Source organism: Camelina sativa, chromosome 18 (genome assembly GCF_030686135.1).
Source record: "Camelina sativa cultivar CO46 ecotype springtype chromosome 18, ASM3068613v1".
Classification (NCBI taxonomy): Eukaryota; Viridiplantae; Streptophyta; class Magnoliopsida; order Brassicales; family Brassicaceae; genus Camelina; species Camelina sativa.
Genome location: NC_141897.1, coordinates 12306431 through 12327820, shown reverse-complemented (window position 1 = coordinate 12327820; position 21390 = coordinate 12306431). Strand labels below are relative to the sequence as shown.

Here is a 21390-nt window from a genome sequence, read left to right as displayed (position 1 = left end):
TTGAGGTCGATTCCGATGTCGGCGACTTGTTCTTCTTCTTTGAGGATGACATTGTTGGGGGGAAATCGCTGGTTTCTTCTCCTACTTGCAAGTGAATACAAATTTAGGGTTTTGATTTGACTTCAATAATATAATTCTCGAGATCGTGTACTTTACTTGCTATGAGTTCTAATTTTTATTTTTTATTGTTGCCTAATTTTTGATAAGCTGGTAATTTCATGAAGCTAAATGAAGTGATATATATATAAATTACTTCCAATATCGGATCACTAGAGAAAGGTGGATCTCTGATTAATTTTTCTCTTGGTTACAAATTGTAATATTTCAGAACTATGAATAAAGTTATGTTTTTATGCTTTGATGTTCCTCAAGATGTTTTGACTGTGCCTAATTTCGAGAAAATGACTGATACGTTGGGTTGTAAGCCCAGACTCGGTATTTGTATATCTTTCTCTCCGAATTTCAAACTTATTAGGAAAGACAAGATGTAACAACAGCCCATAGATGGTTTTTAGTGGTAATCGCTAGCCCTGGGCAAATAAACTGAATCCGATTAAACCGATCCGAACCGATCCAAAAAACCAATTTTGATCGGATTCGGATATTGTGTAAAAACCGATCGGTTTCTGTCTTGATCGTGAATCGGATTTCGGATATAAACCGATCCGAACCGAAATCCGATCAGTTATCCGCTAAACCGAATACATATTTAATTTTTTATACATTTGGGTTTAATTGGTGTTATTTTCGGGCCTGTTAGAAGCCCATTAACTATAAATGGATCGCTTATAAAAAATTTAAAGTCAAATCACCAGAAGGAGGAATCGAACGGTGACCTTGAGGTTAAGGAACACACTCTATAACCATCTGAGCTATTCTGAATTATTGATTTTACTTTCCAAATGACATATATAAAGGTTTCGGTTTAAGTTCCGATTTTTTAAAAAAAAATTGAAAACCGATCCGGATCCGAACAAATCCAAACCGATCCGATCCAATAAACAACCGGATTCTAAACGGATTTTATATACTCCAATCCGAAAAATCCGATCCGATCCGAACCAAAAATCCGAATGCCCAGGGCTAGTAATCGCACTTGTATGATATGACTGACCATAGATCCTCTGTTTTAATGCTACTCAGAACGTTTTTTTACCTTATCTTGTGTGGTTTAAAGAGTCGAGATTCGAGAACCATTTGTTTTGGGGTTTAATCTTTCTGAAACCAAATGTTGAGTTTGTGTAGGCGTGATCAATTTAATTCTTTTAATTGAATAAAATTACTCTTCTTCGACTGAGAAGTTAAGAAAAAGTAGCTAAAACAGAAGATCCTCAAATCGTTTCAGTGGCAATTTCTTCAATTCCTCAAATAAGATTACACGCTCACCTCCAAACCCGGTTTTTTTCTTTGTTTTTTTTCATCTTGTAATTGCACAAGAAAGCTCAATGCACTGTACAATAGACAAACAAGCACTAACTGTGTATCTTGATTTAGCTCTTCTTGTGAAAGCAAAGAGAACTGTAAACAAAAGTATTTTCATAGACAAAGTAAAGCGTAATGAGTCTACAAGTGAGTGCATATGTTTAGAAGTGAAAACAATGTAGCACAGAACAAGCATTCGTCATAGTAGTCTACATTTTGCAACACTTACAATTCAGAACCAAAACGACATAAACCGCTACTCTCATGAGTCATTCATCAAAAATTAGCATAAAGAATTTGGGATCGAAGGGATTATCAAAACTGGCAGTAAAAAAAAAAAAGCTTAATTATCTGCAAGCAAGTGACTCTAGCTAAAAGTAAGCTTAATCAGTCTAATGTCTACAAGTGAGTACTGTGAATGCAGATGTTTAGAAGTGAAAACAATGTCTGCTAAAAGCACAAGACAAGACAAGCATTGATCATAGTAGTCGCATATAAAGACATTTTGCAACACATATAAAACAAAAACGTCTCATGAGTCACATTCATCAAACCGTATGCAGAACGACTCTGCCATCAAAGGGTTTATCAAAGAGACAGAAAAGTCCCAAAATAAACTTAATCATCTGCACTACAAGCCAAAGAAATGTCAAGAAAGTAAGGGATACAAACCATATTCATTAATTACGTCCAAACCTGTCAAACAGTAACAGATTTAGCACACACGAATTCATAAGAACTGGGCACTAAAAGAACCTCATCGGACCATTCGACTTTCCCCCAAATCTCTTCATCGTTGCGTTTTTCAAGTGAGATCTCTGCACACCAAATCATCTTCTTCTTAAACCCAAATCTTTGCACAGACTTGTCCCACAAAACAACCAGCTTATCACCATGATTTGCTAATTTAACAGAAGCAGACTTAGCAAACTGAGGTAACCCTTCTAAACCCTCTAATCTTCTGGAACCTCCTTCTCCCTCAGTCTTTCGTGCTCTCCATCTAATGGCACAACAAGTACAAGGGACATAAGTATAGTCTACCTCATCTACCGTACAAAAAGAAACCCGATCCACAAGCATATGCAATCCTACACTTTCCCATGTCGAATCCTTTGGCTTAAAAGCCATAGTATGCCAAGGAGGGTCTACTTTAAGGTGAATGTAAATAATTCCATCCATTTTTTTGAATTCGAATCTCCGTTTGTTGGGCGGCACGGGATTCCAAGCTTGAGTCTCTGTGTTGTACACTTCAACGCAGTCCAAAGAATCTTGCTTTTCATACATTCCTGGCAAATACACATTCCCATCATATGCAGTACGGGTGTGAGCTATTCTCATTCTTGGAGAATCACGCCAAATGTGAAATCTACAGTCAAGGTACCACACGGATGGAGAATCATGTATATCTGCGTTAATGGCGTAAAGATAAGAACCAACAGCAATTGGACTTGACCATTCCAATGGAGGAGAGTTGAGAATTCGGGTTGGAGCCAATAGATGAAGACTTGGATCCTCTTTCTTCTTCTTCTTGTTAATTAGGGTTTGATTAGGTTTCTTCGGGTAGAGAGTGAACCAGCGAGGGTTAGGTTCATGAGGGAAGCGTAAGCACACATAGAGAAAAGTCTCGGTGCAGCCTAAGAGGGTTCGGGTTTTGTATAGCTCCGGTGAAGCAAGGATCGATCGGAAGCTTTTGGAGACTAAGGAGAGATTTGGGTAATAGGATCTCGAGACACGGGCTAAGATGCTCACTATCAAATCGTGTGGAAGTGACGGATTTGGGTTCGATTTCGGCGACGGTTCCTTCGACTTTGGTGTCGGCGACTTGCTGCTCTTCTTCTTCCGCCAAAACATTGTCGCCGTTGGTAAAAAGGAACCCAATCGATTTCTTCTCTGACTTGCACAGCACAAATTTTTAACTTCACTTTACTGTTCTTAGAGGCGCGTGCGGTTGGTATGATCGAGTTGCCACATATAACATGAAGGGCATTTCTCAATAGTGGGCTTAATCATCTGCATTGAATCTTAATGGGCCTCATAACAATACTTTGAGCTTTCTAATCTTTTCTTTTCTTTTTTACTCAAAAGCTTTCTAATCTTTTAAATCAATAAAAGTCACCGAGAAAAAAAATTAATTTATAGTATATGATTATGAATATTAATCCGACTCTTACAGTCACAATTTAGTCTTTTATTTCAAATATACGACTACGAATTCGAGTTACAGAGAAGTCGCTATAAATATATGTCACTAATTAGTCTCTGATGTATATGTCACTAAGCCTACATATTATAGTCTTAGTGTAGTCACAAATGTGAGACCATAAAATAAGATCACATAGTGTGGTTCAATATTTTATTTTTCGACTATTATATGACTAAAAAATCTTGCCACCAAATTTTAGCAACCACTAGATTAATATCCTCGTTACGCCGCAAGATTGTTTTTAGATTTTACTTGTCGATCAATTTGTCAAATAAATCTTTAACTTGCATGTTATTTTAGCATTGAGTTTGTTTGATACTTTTATTGAATCAATGAAACAATGTTGTTGAAGAATTAACACTACTTGTAACAATATGACCACTATTATGATGATGTAAGGTCATGAAATAAAAGTACAATGAAAACAAAATTAGTCAGTCAAATTATATACGAAACCCAAAGTCCTTTCAACTTTATACCACCAATTTAAGGAAACAAAAACATGCATACCTGTATTCATACATATTTGTCATTCATATGAAAGATAAATTATCATACTTGTGAGTAATCAAAACAAGAGTTTACAAATCCTCTTTTGGAGAAAAGCATTATAAAAATCACCAAAAGACATTATAAAAATCTCTAAACTTTCTGATTCAAGCTGATATAAGTGTAAAACAGAACAAAAATCTCTCTTTGTAAAACAAAATTTCAACATCTCTGGCATTAACATAAGAGGCATGTATAGAAAACAATACATGATTTAATTTACCTTTGCAATAGATGATCTTTGATAAACTGCTTCTTTGCTCCTATCTTTTACCCTGAGATACATAATTAATAACAAAGAAAAAAGAATTCATAGAGTAGATAGATTCCACAAAAAATGGGGCTCGTAATCATAAGACTAATACAACAACAACACATATAACCACAAAAGTGCTATGCTTGGGGGGGGGGGGGGGGGGGCTAATAGTACTCAGTTTGGTTACCATAAGAAAGCTTTCTCATGCTAAGAAATGTTTATGAGTCTCAATCTTATTTCCCTAAAAATCAAATCTTAACAGAGAGATTTTGGTGACACAAGCTCAAGATATGTAGCAACAACATTCCCAATTTCTTACACATAGTTAGAAAAATTCAATTCCAATTTCAATGATAACCTAATTTATTTAATCGTCTTCTTCTTTGCTGCTACTCTCGCCATCGATATCATCATCATCATCATCTTTTTCGTCTTCCTCATCTGAGCTATAGTCATCAATGATCTCCTTCTCATCCGTCATTGAAGTTTCAAAAATGCAAACGGACTTTCAAAATTTGTCTACATGTTTAGCGATTTGGGTTTCGCAGAAAGAGAGGCGAGGATCTCTTGTTTCATTAGTCTAATTAAAATAGAGAGAGAAATCAAAACTTAGTGAACAACAAATCTCAAAATCTAGCGAGAGCGTCAAGCGGGACTTTGTGGTGCCAGATTTGGGAGTGAGAATCGAGAAATTTGATTCCAGTTTTTTTTTAGATTTTATTCTCTAGATTTTTAAAACAATTGGAACGGTAACAGATAAGCAAAATTAAAGCTGATTTGTATTAACTTTTGAATTTTATTGGTTACTCTTTTTAACTGATGTGTCAACACCAGCTTAAATGTTGAGGCTGATGTGTCACACCATGAATGCAATGCATCCTTCTTTTATTTTGTATTGATTTAAGACGATAGCAAAGTAGTTTGGAACTATTGGAGTTGCATACCACATGTTTTCTTGTAGATCCAATAATTAAAATACAATCCCCACAAATCACTAAAGATTCACCCACAAATTCATAAGAACTAGAAACTGTAAGTATAAACATCAAACCACTCAAACTTTCCCCAAATCCCCTGGTGTTGTGCCTTAAGGGAAATCACTGCACACCAAATCGTCCTATTCTTTGTAGCCATTAAAAAGTAATAATATTTCTCTGGTCTTCTTTTTGACCTCTAAAAAAAATGAAGAAACAAAATATTCATTTCATGATAAATGATGAAAAGAAGCAAGACAACATATCATTTAAGCGGTCATTGGCACCAATTTAATAAGCTAACCCTAACACAACTCAACATATAACACACATAATGATATATATTCAAAGATTCAAACCAACAAAATGCCCAAATTCTTCCTTAGACCGACAAGAACACTTAAAATAAACCGAGGACCATTTTCATCATCTTGCATAAGGAACTAACAATAGGTAATATATATAAACAAAGTGAAGTCTTACTCATAATATATATATATATATATATATATATATAGATATATGTCTTATGTCTACACACTTCTCAGTGGGATGAGATGCAACTTTTGTGCGAGAACAAAGATGGAAAAGTGTGATCTTTCTGTAACTCTCGAGCATTCAAAGGAACTCAGACTGCGACCGCTATGTTCCAATTTACTGTGGAGCACAAACTTTCCATTGCATAAGTCAAACAGTAGAAATTTGTTTTGCTTCTTGCTCCAAAAATAGACTGATTTAGCATTAAAAGGGTTTGTTATTGACAACGGAATATGATCGTCGAAACCGGGATTAATAAAACCCGCATAGATTTCAGATAATGGTTGCCACTCCCCTCTCTTTATTAGCCTCCATGTCTTTAACTTATCAGAGACTACGTTCATATACATGAGAAATCCTTGAGAAACAGTGCATGCTCTTCTGAATTTGGGATGTTTTCCTGAATCAGGGAAAAGTGTGACACAACATGTATCAGAATCCGTGCCAGTTGCATAGAAGTCATGGGATACGACAACATCTTCATTGTCACTATTCCGGTTGAGCCAGTAAAGATTCCCGTTCAAACTAATTGAATGAAAAAAATACTGATAGTACAAAGGAGAAGGCAAATGGACAATGTTGAGACTCCACAAGCCTGTCTCAGACGACTAAATCAACAAAATTATATCCATGTTTCCGTAGCCATGAGAATATTCTAGCAAAACAACTTTGTAACCCAAAACAACGCCGTTCTCAGTTCGTGTGACAATTCCCAAAGGGCGGACGTAATTTTTTCCATGAGAAGGGAGCTGCACGCAATCCTGTGAAACTAGATTAACCACATACACTGGAATGATACTGATAGATACGACACTGATTAAAAACAACCCAACGTCGGTGTAAGCGTAGACTAGGTATCTGTATTTCTCTCTCTGAATCTCAAACTTGTCAGTTAATAAAGAGAATATGTAAGAAGCTGTAGATCGTTCGCATCCGTAGTGAGCTGCGACGTCAGCCTTATCATCCTAAACAAGGAACGGCCATGGAGAACAATTCAAGTTTTGGTACAGAGACTTACGGAAGTTTTGGTACAGAGACTTACGGAAGTAAGAAGACTCGACGATTGATTTCCACTGCTTGCAAACCAGTTTGGAAGTTATGATGCTCGTTAGCGGTAATCGCGCTAGTATGATTGACCATATGTCCTCTGTGAAAGAATTCATCTTCCTATTCCTCTCTTTGGTTGGGGTTAGGGGTTTTTTTTGATTAGGGTTTGTGTGTGTATGTTCGGAATAGGGTTCTCAAGAAAAGGCCACGAGTATGTCGCAAAAGGTTACTCCTATTAAAGTCGGTGACTCTGGTACAATAAGAGGGTCTTGTAAAAAGATGAAGAAAAAATATAATTGGTTTTGGAGGTTTTTTTATTACTTGTATTTGTATTGTTGTGAGAACCATAGTTTTGGAGCTTAATCTTTCTTAAACAAAAATTGAGTCTGTGTAGTCATGATCAATTTAATTTCGTTTGCAGTTGAATCTAAAAACGAGAGTATGTAGTTGAATAATGAGTTAACTGAATAAGATTACACTTCTTCGACTGAGAAGAAAAGAAAAAGTAGCTAAAACAGAGGATCCTCAAATTGTTACAGTGGCAATTTTTTTGTTGGTTGGCTACTAGACATGAAAGAAAGACTCACCATTAACCCCGAAACCTTGTTATTTTTTTATATTTGGTCATTTATTACAAAAATGAGAAAGCTCAGTGGACTGTACAATAGACAAACAAGCACTAACAGTGTATCTAGCTTGAGATCTTCTTGTGAATGCAAAGAGAACTGTACTCTTGTATGCAACACAAACAAAAGTATTTTTGAAGGAATAAGTAAGCTTACAAGAGAAAAAGTATGTTTACAAGTGAAACAAGCAATGTCTTGCTAAAAGCTTCATGACAAAGCATTCATCATAGTAGTCACATTTATATAGACATTTTGCGCGCGACACATATTCAGAACAAAAACGAAGATACCCGCTAGTTTCATGCGTCATTCATCAAACAGTAGCAAAAAGAGTTTGTCATCAAAGGGTTTATCAAAGAGACATAAATTCTTAAAATAAGCTTCATCATCTACAAGCAAGTGAATGCAGATATTTATATGAGCAAAAATAATATCAATAAATGTTTTGTTCTTTGTGTATTCTTGCTCTAATTTCAACACATGTTTTCTTGCAAGACACTAAAATTAAGAACTCATCCTACAAAGCCAGTGAGTGCAGATAATATATATAAGCAAAAACATGTGCACACATGAATTTATAGAAATTAAGGGCCATAGAGACATGCCGTACATTACTCACTACATGATACATCTATCTTCTTCACTTGTAATTATTAAGTTAATTTCAGATCAGAGAGCAAAAGACTGAATCAAAAATAAAAGTCATTGCAAAAATATCATGTTGCTAACACAAAATTTGACATGAGTTGAAAGAAGCTACATACATGGCCGGTCATGCAAATTTCGTCTAAAGAGATTATTGGTGTACTATGCGAGTATTGAACTTGGGTTTGGGGGTGTTAGTATATTGAAAAAAACCAACTGAGCTACTGAAACTTCAATAATTTACATGCAAAACAATGTATTTTAAGATTTTTACCCAGGTCAGTTGACCTCCCTACTTGGGTCCGCCGTTGCGTTCTTAAACGTTTACTGTTTGGTTTGCTAACTTTCTTCAACATATGATCAGAAGAGACAAACAAAAGATGATTACTTACCATTCTAAGCCAAAAGGAGAAGAACATTAACCACAAGTCATTAAGGGAAGTAAAACCAAAACAAGAAAATATAAGAGAGTTATCAAAGGAAGAAACAAACGGCAGAGGCACGAGACCCGTAGGATCTTTTAGCAACTACACAAACTTTAATTGTAGCCTGATACTAACATTTTTGTGTATCCTAGCAGGTTCAATTAACCTTACGTAGTTGTAATCCTTAAGGTATCAATCTAGCTGAGAAACTTTACTAATAATTAAGATGCAATCTGATGTAGTATATTTTAGTCAATTAAATTATCAATTCACAATCTTCATTAATCAACTCACTAAGAATACACAAAGTTGCTTAATCTATTCTTAACAGGAATTGGTTTGTTGTAACAGTCTTAACTAGCAAAACAAACCAAAGAAAAGAAACAAAGCACAACTAACAAAAAAACTTTAAATCAAGATTAAACAAGTGAACCTTGGGCAAGGTAATTGACTTGGGAGATAGCTAACCAATCCTAGATGTCTAGGCAAAAATCAAGAACAATCCTATGGCTAAGAACACTAATGCAAATCAATCCATTTCCATGATAGAGATTCCTATGCTAATCAAGTGATAATAAACTTTTTCCAAAGGCAATCACAAAGCTAGCATGCATTAAGAACAAGTCTTAATACCACTAAGCACCCTAATAATCAATTTCCATTGGCTAGGAGTGCAAAGCCCTTGAATAGTTTGGTTCAGGAATTTCGTCAAACACCTTCTGGGCAATGGAAATCCTAATGTCTAGATTCAAGCTTGATCAAGGCTTTCCAGCATTATTAACATTAAACAAGATAGGAAACACATAAATAAGGCTCTAGACATCAAAGATCAATCATCTATCTCCCTAATATACCTAGCCCAAAGTTCTAATGATCTACTCACTCATCATCATGATCACACAAAGGAAAGAGTTTGATCTTTGTGAAATCATAATAAGAGATTATAGATTAAGAGATTTGAAAGAGAAATTGCTATTAAAAACTTAGAAGTACTCAATCATTCAACAAACCAAAAGTAAATAAGCTTAAGAATCCTAAGTAGCTGCTAAACAAGAGGTAAACAAAAGATAAGAGATAAGAGATAAGTGATATGAGATAAGTCTCCCCTTAATAGGGTTAGAGTATTTATAGCAAAATAAAAGGGAGCAGGGTCAACCCAATTCAAACCGGGTCAAGCCCGGATCAAAACTAAAACAAGTGTGGTGATGGTCTCACATGGCCATGCTTGGACCGATTGAGATGGCCGATTGGGATGGCCGGGCACACTTTGGTCGATGGTGGTGGCCGCTGGTGTAAACAGTGTTTTCTTTTCTTGAGCTCCATTGGCCATGGCTTAGCCGATTGATGAGGTTGCGTGGCTCCAGCGGTCATGGCTTGGCCGATTGAGCTTGGCCGCTGCTGTAAACGATCTTCCTCTTACTGAACTCCATCGGCCAGCTCTTGACCGATTGGGATGGCCGCTGGTCTTTACTCGGCCACCGTTTGGCCGCTGCTCTTGGCCGCGTGTGGATCCTGTCTTCACTCTGGCTGTATATACGTTCACTCAAACAGGTATAACTCTTTACACGAACATCTGATTGGCCTGCAATCACCTCCATTGCAAAGCTTACTCAATTTCCAATAACGTAGATGAAGAACTCTGGAGCTAAATCCCAAAGAAAGTTCTTCGTACGAGTCGATCTTTGAGGGACTGCAAACTGGTTCTGAATCATCAATCATCTTGTGTGCATCCAAATGTGTGTCTTCCATTATATTGCTAATTATTGACTTATTTGGCTCCAAAGCACACTTTCCTTGTACATCTCTACTTCATCATCTGAGATAACAAACTTGATGCAAAATGCAACCTAAACAACCAAATGCTCATGAATATGCACAAAACAATGAAGAATTAAGCTCTAAAATTACATAAAAACACAAGATATCAACTCCCCCAAACTTATAACTTGCTAGTCCTCAAGCAAGAACCAAACAAAAAGTGAGAGAGAGAGGTTTGAAAAAAGAATTCAGAACCAAAAAGCATCAACAAAGGATTCAAACCACAATCCTTAAATGTAATTCAATGGTGCTAAGATCAATCAAAGTCCTTACAAATATTTTTCTATGCTTTTCACAATACACTACTCTTGTTCACTTTCTATCTATTGGTAAAGACTTGAAATCCTATTGAACATCTCTTTCATATTCATTAAAGTATTTGGTGTGATCTTGCAAATGGAAAATAATTCAAGCTCAATTGGTTTAAGGGAAAGGCTTTTTATAAAGTGGTGGTTGGCAAAGATGTTTTTGTGTGGTTTACTCTCAAAAAAAAAAGGAATGCTAGATAGTAGTGAAACCTATCTAAGACTAATAATAATGTGAGCATACAAAGCTTAGCTCTTGATGTTCTACCCACCTAGAAGCTTTTCTACCTTTTTATCATTCTTCATTTCTCTCAAACTCTTTTCTTTTCTTTACTTATGGTCTTAAACTTTTGAATATCCCTAAGGCTTCACCTTAAACACAAGCTTTCTTTTTTTTTTTTTTACTTCTTTGAACTTCTCTTGTTGAACTCCCATTATTATTAAACTATGCTTTAGCATTCTTTTTTTTTGTAAAACTTTTCTAGGAGACAACAACTAGACATTTCTTTCTTTTTTTCATTCTTAGAGACTTAGAGCTTTTAACAAAACTTAACCTTAGGGATAGGTCTTTTTCTTTTCTTTTGACCAAGTAACTCTTTCTTTCCCCCCCCCCCCTTAATCTCTCTTGTTTCCAAACCTTTACCCAAATCAAAATTCTAACCACCTATTTCTTTCAAAACCAGTCCTATTAGCTAGTTGTAGAGATTCCCAACCTAGCTAAAACAAGAACCAGTTATTTGTCATTCTCAATACTCTTAAGGCTTCACAACCTATAGCATTATCAACAAAAAGGCCTCACTCAACAAATCAACACAAGGCTTGAAAGAAAAGGGTTGGGGTTCAAAGGTATGGCAAGAGATTGGGTTAAATAAAACAGAGTGCCAAATAGAGATTGTTAACCCAAATGAAAGTTCCATGAGCTAGCATTCATAGTCCATAAGCAAAATAATTTAAAGATCAAATTAAAGTCCAAATAATAAATAGATGCTGCAATGATCATGCAAGCTTTACACTAGAAGAAAATGCTTTCAAGTGACACAATGCTTTAAGCTTAGACTCTTCATTTTTTCCCCAAAGATTATAAATGAAGGTTGTGGGTTCAATCCTAAGTCTCTACTTCTAACAAGGTAGCTTCATTATTATCCCAAATGCAAATGCAAATGCATACTAAATGCTTCTAGACTCAATCCTAAACACAAGAATGAATATGCAAAACTACATGCATTTGTTTTTGGTTTTTTGAAAATTTTCAAAGTTTTTTGATTTTTCTCAAAACATAGCTATTAACAATGCATCACACAAAAGATGAAAATCAAAACAAAACACAATGTTAGATGGTTAGTCCCTCCCCCAAACTTAATTCACACAGTCCCTGTGTGAGAAAAATCCAAGAGAGAGACTAACAAAATAAAGAAAACAAGACTCAAATGATATATACAATGGAAAGTTCGGACCATACCTTGGCCCTAGTTGTGAACCTTAGGGAATGGAGTGAGTGGAGGAGCTTTAGTACTCCCTTGAGATCCTGTTGAATTGGTGGAAGGAGAGTGGAGGTTGATAGTGATGACTCTTGAGAGAAGGTCATGAAGCTTAGCTTTGTCATATGAGAACTTGGGATCTAGCTTTGTCATATGAGAACTTGGGATCTAGCTTGGCTTTGACACTTGCAAAGGGTGAAGAAGGATTGTTGTGCCTCACTTTGTACTCTATTGCTCCATCAACAAGCCCAAATGGATGCAAACATAAAGTCATAGGAGATGAAACAATGGTGGGAGGGTGGGCTTGTTTCTTCTTCCTCTTCTTCTTGTCAACAACTTTTGTTGCTTGACCCAAATCCCCTTCTCTAGAATTTCCTTTGAGGTCATCAAATAAAGATTCTAAACACTCACCATCCAAAATGTCCTCATCAAGCTTTGTAGTCTCTTTAATCCCCACTTTATCAACTTGGAGATCTTGATGTTGATCATTCAAGTCTCTATGCTCTTCCTTAGTTGCTACTTCTTCACTAGTGATTGTTCCACAAAACATTGTAGAGGAAGGTTTGATAGGATAGGATGTGTTGGGTTTCACATGAAGAAGAGTTACTCTCTTATTTGGGAAATCAATGCTTGCCCCCACAGTGTTGAGAAAAGGAGTTCCTAGTATGAGAGGGAGCTTGTTGTTTGCTTTCATCTCAACTACCATGAAGTCTGTTGGAACTGTGCAATCACCAATTTTGAATGGATAGTTCTCAATCAAACCAAGTGGAGATTTTGAAGAAGCATCTCCAAACATGATGGAAGAAGAGGGTTGCTTCATATCTTTGATCCAAAGACTCTTTACCATCTCAAGTGGCATCACATTAACACTTGCTCCTGAATCACATAAGGCATCATCAAGTTGTAAAGCACCAAGTGAGCAAGGTATAGTAAATCTGCCTGGATCTTCAAGCTTGGAAAGTGTTTTTGGTCTGGGTTGTTGTTCACTTGGTGAATCAAAAATTCCCATGATTTCTTCCACCTTCTCTCTGTTTGCTAGAATAGCTTTGATGAACTCTATATGGCTAGGAACTTGAGACAAGCTATCCACATAAGGCAAATGTGCTCCAACTCTATTCATATTAGCTTTGAAACTTGAGAGCACTTTCTTTTTGGCCTTTGTAAGAACCCTTTGTGGAAATGGAATTGGAGGACTATAAAGAGGAAGAGCAACACTTGGTTCATCTTTCTTTTCAACCTCCTTGGCAATTATCTCCTTACCCCTTGATCCTTTCTCAGTTTTCTCAACTTTAGCAACCACCAAACCCTCAACAGCATAACCATATAGGAGAGCAGAGATCTCTTCAATAGACCTTTCATTCTCATCAGCATGGCTATCCATTTTTGATTTTTCGAAATTCATACTAGTGACCCTGTTCACTTCTTCCTTGAAGATGGCATTGCAAAACTCCTTTGGGTTTGGTTCTGGTTTTCCAGGTAGAGAACCCATTTGTCTTGTTGAAGAGGAAGAAGCTTAGCCCTGGACTTGTGTTTGTAACCTCTCAATCTTATCATTTAACTCACCATAAACATTCTCAACCTTGTTGTGCATGTTCTTCATCTGTGTGACAAGTTCAATGGCACTTCTCCCTTGGCCTTCTAGGATTTGTTTAAGTAGAGTAGTTGTGTCATCTACTTGTCTTTGAGGGTGTGGTGCATTCATTTGTTGATGAGGTTGGGAATAAGTTTGAGTGTTGGCTTGGTAGTTCCCTTGAGGTTTAGGCTGATAGTTGGGTTGAGCAGGAAAACCAGCAGGTTTTTGTGGTGGATAAGTCTGATCTTGTGGGTTCTCCACATTGGTGCTGCTGTAAGAGAGGTTTGGGTGGTTGTGGTAATTAGGATTGAACTTGTTATACCCTTGGCCACCAACATAATTGACTTCTTCTTGTCTCTCAACACAAGCTTCCATACCTTCTTGATAACCTTGATAAAGTCCACACTCATGACAAAGTGAACTGGCTTTTGATTTGCAAGAATCATCTTATCCATTTTATCATTCAATGCTTTGATATCCTTGCGGTGCTGCTCATTCATATCAGTATAGTCCCTTGGAGTTCTATCATAATCTTCTCCATAGTTCCCATCACTTTGAGCAAGATTCTCAACCAACAACATTCCTTGTTCAACATTTTGACCCAAGAAGTTCCCATTGCTTGCTGTATCAAGTAGCATCCTATACTTAGGCAAAGCTCCTCTATAGAGTGTACTCAATTGTGACTCCTTGGAGAAACCATGATGTGGACATTGAGAGATGTACCCCTTGAATCTTTCCCATGCTTCACAAAAACTCTCATTTCCCTTTTGAGAAAAGCTTGATATCTCATTTCTTAACCTTGTTGTTCTTGTAGTAGAGAAGAATTTTGAAAGGAAAGCCTTCTTACATTGATCCCAAGAGGTAAAGGTGTTGTGAGGCAGATTCTTCTCCCAAATGTGAGCCTTATCACCAAGAGAGAATGCGAAGAGGCGAAGCTTGAAGGCAACTTCAGAGATACCATTGATCTTAACAGTCCCACAAAACCTATCAAATTGATCTAAGTAATCAAGGGGGTCTTCCATTGCCAAACCATGAAATTTTGATCCTTGTACCATGTTGATAAGACTGGCTTTGATCTCAAAGTGATTGTTGTCAACTGGTGGAGCTCTAATACCAGTTCTATGTCCATTGACATTTGGTGCATCATAGGCTCCAATGAGAGGAACTTGTCTTGGTACATGGTGAGGAACTCTATCATCATTGGGCTGGTCATTTCCATTATGAACAGCAGGAGGAAGAGGGTTGTTGTCCATAGCTTGTCTTGCTAACCGGCAATTCTCTCGCTCAAAACGGTAGATGTCGTCAACCCGCTCAATCAAATCTGCTTGGCCTTGACTTCTCAGGTTCATACACCTCGCAAAAGAGAATGCAAACCACCAAAGCAAACCTTGTAAGTAAAAATGTAAAGAAAATGAATAGGCTCAAGCAAAGTTGAAATCCTAATGGTCAAATTAAATGCAAATGGGCAACGGCGCCAAATTGATGTAGTATATTTCAGTCAATTAAATTATCAATCCACAATCTGCATTAATCAACTCACTAAGAATACACAAAGTTGCTTAATCTATTCTTAACAGGAATTGGTTTGTTGTAAGAGTCTTAACTAGCAAAACAAACCAAAGAAAAGAAACAGAGCACAACTAACAACAAACTTTAAATCAAGATTAAATAAGTGAACCTTGGGCAAGGTAATTGACTTGGGAGATAGCTAACCAATCCTATATGTCCATGCAACAATCAAGAACAATCCTATGGCTAAGAACACTAATGCAAATCAATCCATTTCCATGGTAAAGATTCCTATGCTAATCAACTGATAATAAACTTTTTCCAAAGGCAATCACAAAGCTAGCATGCATTAAGAACAAGTCTTAATACCACTAAGCACCCTAATCATCAATTTCCATTGGCTAGGAGTGCAAAGCCCTTGAATAGTTTGGTTCAGGAATTTCGTCAAACACCTTCTGGGCAATGGAAATCCTAATGTCTAGATTCAAGCTTTATCAAGGCTTTCCAGCATTATTAACACTAAAAAGGATAGGAAACACATAAATAAGGCTCTAGACATCAAAAATCAATCATCTATCTCCCTAATCTACCTAGCTCAAAGTTCTAATGATCTACTCACTCATCATCATGATCACACAAAGGAAAGAGTTTGATCTTTGTGAAATCATAATAAGAGATTATAGATTAAGAGATATGAAAGAGAAATTGCTGTTAAAAACTTAGAAGTACTCAATCATTCAACAAACCAAGAGTAAATAAGCATAAGAATCCTAAGTGGCTGCTAAACAAGAGGTAAACAAAAGATAAGAGATCAGAGATAAGAGATAAGTCTCCCCTTAATAGGGTTAGAGTATTTATAGCAAAATAAAAGGGAGCAGGGTCAATCCAGTTCAAACCGGGTCAAACCCGGATCAAAACTAAAATAAGTGTGGTGATGGTCTCACACGGCCATGCTTGGACCGATTGAGATGGCCGGGCACACTTTGGTCGATGGTGGTGGCCGCTGGTGTAAACGGTGTTTTCTCTTCTTGAGCTCCATTGGCCATGGCTTGCCGATTGATGAGGTCGCGTGGCTCCAGCGGTCATGGCTTGGCCGCTGCTGTAAACGATCTTCCTCTTACTGAACTCCATCGGCCAGCTCTTGACCGATTGGGATGGCTGCTGGTCTTCACTCGGCCACCGTTTGGCCGCTGCTCTTGGCCGCGTGTGGCTCCTGTCTTTACTCTGGCTGTATATACGTTCACTCAAACAGGTATAACTCTTTACACGAACATCTGATTGGCCTGCAATCACCTCCATTGCAACGCTTACTCAATTTCCAATAACGTAGATGAAGAACTCTGGAGCTAAATCCCAAAGAAAGTTCTTCGTACGAGTCGATCTTTGAGGGACTGCAAACTGGTTCTGAATCATCAATCATCTTGTGTGCATCCAAATGTGTGTCTTCCATTATATTGCTAATTATTGACTTATTTGGCTCCAAAGCATACTTTCCTTGTACATCTCTACTTCATCATCTGAGATAACAAACTTGATGCAAATTGCAACCTAAACAACCAAATGCTCATGAATATGCACAAAAAAATGAAGAATTAAGCTCTAAAATTACATAAAAACACAAGATATCACAATCAAGGAATCACAAGTCAAGCCAATTCAAAGAGAGTGTTTGTATAACAGTCCTAGAATGATCAGAATGCAAAACAGAAATGTGTTCTAGGACTAGAAACGAAAATGTGTGACAAGAAGCGAAAATGGATAAAAATCAGAAACGAATCTAAGCATGAACTAAAAAGCAAGAAACGAAACAGTCTCAGGAATGTAATAAAAATCAGAAAGAAAGAGGTCCTAAGGATGAGAGTAATTGATGTCGGTGAAGTCTCCTAGTCTACGGAGTGTTTAACATGCCACAAGCAAACTATCCCTAGACAATGAACATCACGACTTAGTTAATCCAATCTCTTGGCAAAAGCTACTCAGACTCAACCACTTCCATACCTAGCTCTCGCTAGAGAAACATGGTCGAGCAGGACGTAAGTCTAGAACGTAAGTCTATGGTCGAGAAACATGACAAACGAGTTCATTCACGTCAACAAACATCCTAGACAACTAATCTCTTAGGCTAGAACGTAAGTCTATGGCACTAGTTGGTCAGACATTTCATCGAACACCTTTTGGGTGCGGAAATGTCTAAAACCTAGTTCCAAATGATCAGAGAGAAACTAGTATTTCTAACTCTAGTCCAGAAGGGAATCATACAATCAAATCTTAAACACTCTACATCCTAAGATCCTCCACCTAATCTATCCCATCCTCAAGAACAACCACACCACTCAGATCCGAAAATCATTATCAAGGATGCAAACACAGAAAACATTATTAGGTAAATAAAAATAAGATGAACAACTTTGTAGACGAAATCCAATGCAAAAACTCAATAATCTCAAAGATATCGGAATACAAAGTTTCATAACGTATTTGGTGGCTAGGTTAACCTTAAGGAAAAGAAAACGAGATAAAAGATAAGATGTCTCTGCCAAGACTTAGCAAAACTTATTTATAGTAAAAACATGTAAATCCCTAAAACTTAAAACGACAAGATAGAGCGTCGGTTCGGGAGTCTCCTAAAGTGTGTCAGACGGAGTGTCTTCCTAACATGCACGATTTTGTCCGTGTGCGTCCAGTGGCTCGATTGGTGTCAGTAGGAGTGGCTCGAGCGATGTGAGTGAAAATTGCTCGATTGAGTGTTCCCGATTGGTGACTTGAGAGTGGCTCGATTGAGTGTTCCCGACGTCTCCTAGATACCTGAAATACTCTGAAATGCACAATGTATGCAAGGATGATGCAAGAACTACCTAGACATGCAAAGTGTACTGAAAAGACTAGAAAATGATGCAAAACAGTCAGTAATTCTAGCTACATGCATGATAAATACATGCTAAGGAGACGCAAAATATATACATATCAACTCCCCCAAACTTATTATTTGCTTGCCCTCAAGCAAACAATCAAGAACAAAGTATGGAAGAGAGGTGTGAAGATGGGGTCTCAGAACCTAAAACATGCTGAAAAGAGTAGTTAGAATCAAGGTCCATGTTATTAGTTCTATGATGCATGGTGAAGGAACTTTATTTCTTTAATCTGCGCATGCAATCCTATCAATCATTCCCCTTAACATTCATTAACAGAGAACCGTGAATCAAGCTAAGCAATGTCATTGAACTCATTTGGCTAGGGTAAAAGGTCCGAGACATAGATGGTCTCCTTCTCAAGTGGTTTTATCAATACAAAAGGTTCTCTCACGAAAAGGAGTTTAGCTTAAGAGAAGGTGAAAGGTTGAAACCAACTGATACATACAAGAGCAGCGTCCTGTCTACCCAAGGAACATTCCAAACCGAAGTTGACCCTATCTCTACCCTTCATCAGAAAATTCATCTCAAACCCATTCTTTCATTCTTTAGACTTGGACTTAGGAGGAGTTCACTTCTTATCATTCTAGCGGATTGAGAAATCTTTAATATCAGTAAGGTTCTTTTTCTTTTCTTCTAAGGACTCTAGACATCTTAAACATTTTACTTTATTTTCGTTGTCTAATCTTTTCATTTTATGCCCAGAACCAATAACTCATTATTTTGCTCAATCCAAATCCTTTACTAGACTTGTAAACTTTGAAAACGCATCCCCATCCTAAAGATTTTCTACCCTTAACTTTCTTTTTACTCTTCACTTTTCTGCAAAAATCCATACCCAATACCCAAAATTGAGTTCTCACCTAGTCCTACTAGTTCAGATAGCGCAAACTAGAACTACACAAGATCCTACTCTTGTCGGTTATAACCTAAAACTTTCTTACAAGCTCAACTCGGAAAAGGCCTGACACTCAAGAATACAATTGGCTTGAAAGAACGGTTGGTTAAGGGTGCGGGGAACTGTTCCAAAAATGGGAATCAGCTACTTGGATTGACAAGGGTGGTAAAAAATGTGAAAGACAATCCAAGTATGTATGTGGTATCCATGAGTTCAACTTCAATGCATAACAAGATAATTGCAAGTCAGGATTAGGTTCAGATAGATAGGGAGTGATGTCAATTCAAAACATGCTTCAATCTTACATTTTCAAGTTCAATCAACATGCATCAAAGAACTAATAACAAGGGCCTTGATCCTATCCTATTGAATCCAACATGCTTCCAAGGTTACAATCATCATCAACCCCTATGCTAAATGCAACAACCCTATATGAATAACACTAGACTCAATCTTAATGTGAAAGTTTAAACTACATGAACACTCTGTTTTTGTGGAGATTTTTTTTTTTTGAAAATTTTTCAAATTTTTTTGGTTTTTTTTTTTATGCAAATAGATGAATGCAGACTCAAACATGATATAATGCAAAAATTTACAATAAGAATCACAAAAAACAACATCAGATACATCATCTCAAACCCTCCCCCAAACTTAAATTACACAGTGTCCTGTGTAAGAAAAATTTGCAGAAGGATTTAAGAATTACAACAGAAATAATGCAGGAATGAAACAATATATACAAGGGAAGGTAGGAGTACCTCAATAGTAGAAGGAGTATGTGCTCGCCCAAGGAGGAGCGTTATATTGACTTTGTCCTTCCCCTTGTCCTAGATCCGCAGGAGTGACCTCAGCTGGTTGGTCGAATTGCTGCTCAACCGCTTGCGTGTTCTGATACATGTTCGGCTGCTCGTCACACTGCATGTCATCGACTCTTGACTCACCATGATCCGATACCAACACAGCAACTTCCGTAGGCTGATAATCACCTTGATGTTCGATCTGTTGCTCAACCTCGTGCATACCCTGATGATCACCCTGAGCTTCAACTTGCTGCTCAACCTCAACCTTATTTTCATCTTGATCCGCAGAACGACGCGCAGATCGACGACCAGAAGACGCTCTGGAACCTCGCGAACCGCGTCTTTGTCTCTCCCTAGACTCGTGTGATGAGTGGCATGAAGGAGCAGGTGAAGGTTGACGCTCCCGAGGCACATATGAAGATTGACGTGCTGGGGAGAGAACCGGAGAGAGTGTTCTCTGACGAGTTGGCTCGAGTGTTACGGAGGCGCGTCCCGGCATGGGTCTAGTGTCTTCGGGGATAGACCTAGGGACGACGGTAGTGGAAGTCAAGCAGCTAAACTTACGCATGAAGTTTGTCATAGTCTTGGTGAAGCTGCTGAATGCCTTGTCTCTGGCCTTCCCCCATTGCTGAAGCTTGTTGAGGCGTTCATGAGCTGCTCTAACTCCCTTAGCCATTCTTGGTTGTGAGTACTCTACAAAGTGAAACTGCTCAGGGCGGTACTCAACTGCGTCCTCCTCCATCGGGTCTGCTCCAGCTCATGTAATCTCTACCCACAGCACCTCATCCCTAGACTCGTACAGAGTGTCCATGGGAGGTATGAACTCTACATGTTCACCCTTCAAGATAGTAGTCAGCTCGACGCAAGGCAGGAGTAATCTCGAGGCACCGACCTCCGGATGCACAAACTTGTAAATCAAACGACCCTGCCTCAAACCCCGCTCCACAGTACGCAACTGCCGCAGGTTGTTCAAGTCGATCCAGCGTGGTGAATATGGCTCGGATAGTAATGGGACACCAGCTGCCTCGAGAAACCAAGTCACCACACCGCCCATACACATCACTCCGGGAGAGTTGTTGCTGTTGAGTCTCGAGACCCAACTCTTGTATGACATCATGTAGTTCAGGAGGTAGAGCTAGACGGAAGTGTTGGACGTCTCACCTTGCAGCTCGGTGCCATCCATTGTTGTGAATGAGAGTCCCTTAAGCGCTAGATCAATCATCTCGAGCTCGCCGTTCGTGATGTATCCCTTAATTTCCTTAGTGTAGAATGCATTGGCCACTGCCTTCTAGAAGTAACACAACACTGGGCTTCTCAGGTTCAACGCTTTCGTTTTTGATGAAGTGAATGTGGGCGTGCTTCCAATCGTCGCCCAGAGTGCTGATATTTCGTTCCTGTTGAACTGCGGCGTAGTCC

At 38.0% G+C, this 21390-nt stretch overlaps 1 protein-coding gene, 1 non-coding gene and 1 pseudogene across 3 annotated transcripts; 1 reads left to right on the top strand and 2 right to left on the bottom strand.

Moving 5' to 3' along the window:
- Positions 1-1939: 1939 nt before the first annotated feature.
- On the bottom strand, positions 1940-3363 carry LOC104760886 (F-box/kelch-repeat protein At5g48990-like). Of its 2 annotated transcripts, XM_087498007.1 has the most exons (2): positions 2515-3363; positions 2264-2422 (listed from the first exon to the last, which is right to left on the bottom strand). In XM_087498007.1, exons 1-2 carry the CDS (start codon positions 3271-3273, stop codon positions 2402-2404), a joined length of 780 nt encoding a protein of 259 aa, XP_087354133.1. In that variant the 5' UTR covers positions 3274-3363; the 3' UTR covers positions 2264-2401. The 2 variants fall into 2 exon arrangements, with proteins under 2 accessions (XP_010482183.1, XP_087354133.1); XM_010483881.3 differs by having other exon boundaries at positions 1940-3363.
- A 2574-nt stretch (positions 3364-5937) lies between these two features.
- LOC147922812 (F-box protein At3g28330 pseudogene) lies at positions 5938-7140 on the bottom strand (annotated as a pseudogene).
- A 7411-nt stretch (positions 7141-14551) lies between these two features.
- On the top strand, positions 14552-14658 carry LOC147922811 (small nucleolar RNA R71). The gene has a single exon (XR_015589850.1). It is a non-coding gene; the product is annotated as a small nucleolar RNA R71 (small nucleolar RNA).
- The last annotated feature ends 6732 nt before the right edge of the window (positions 14659-21390 follow it).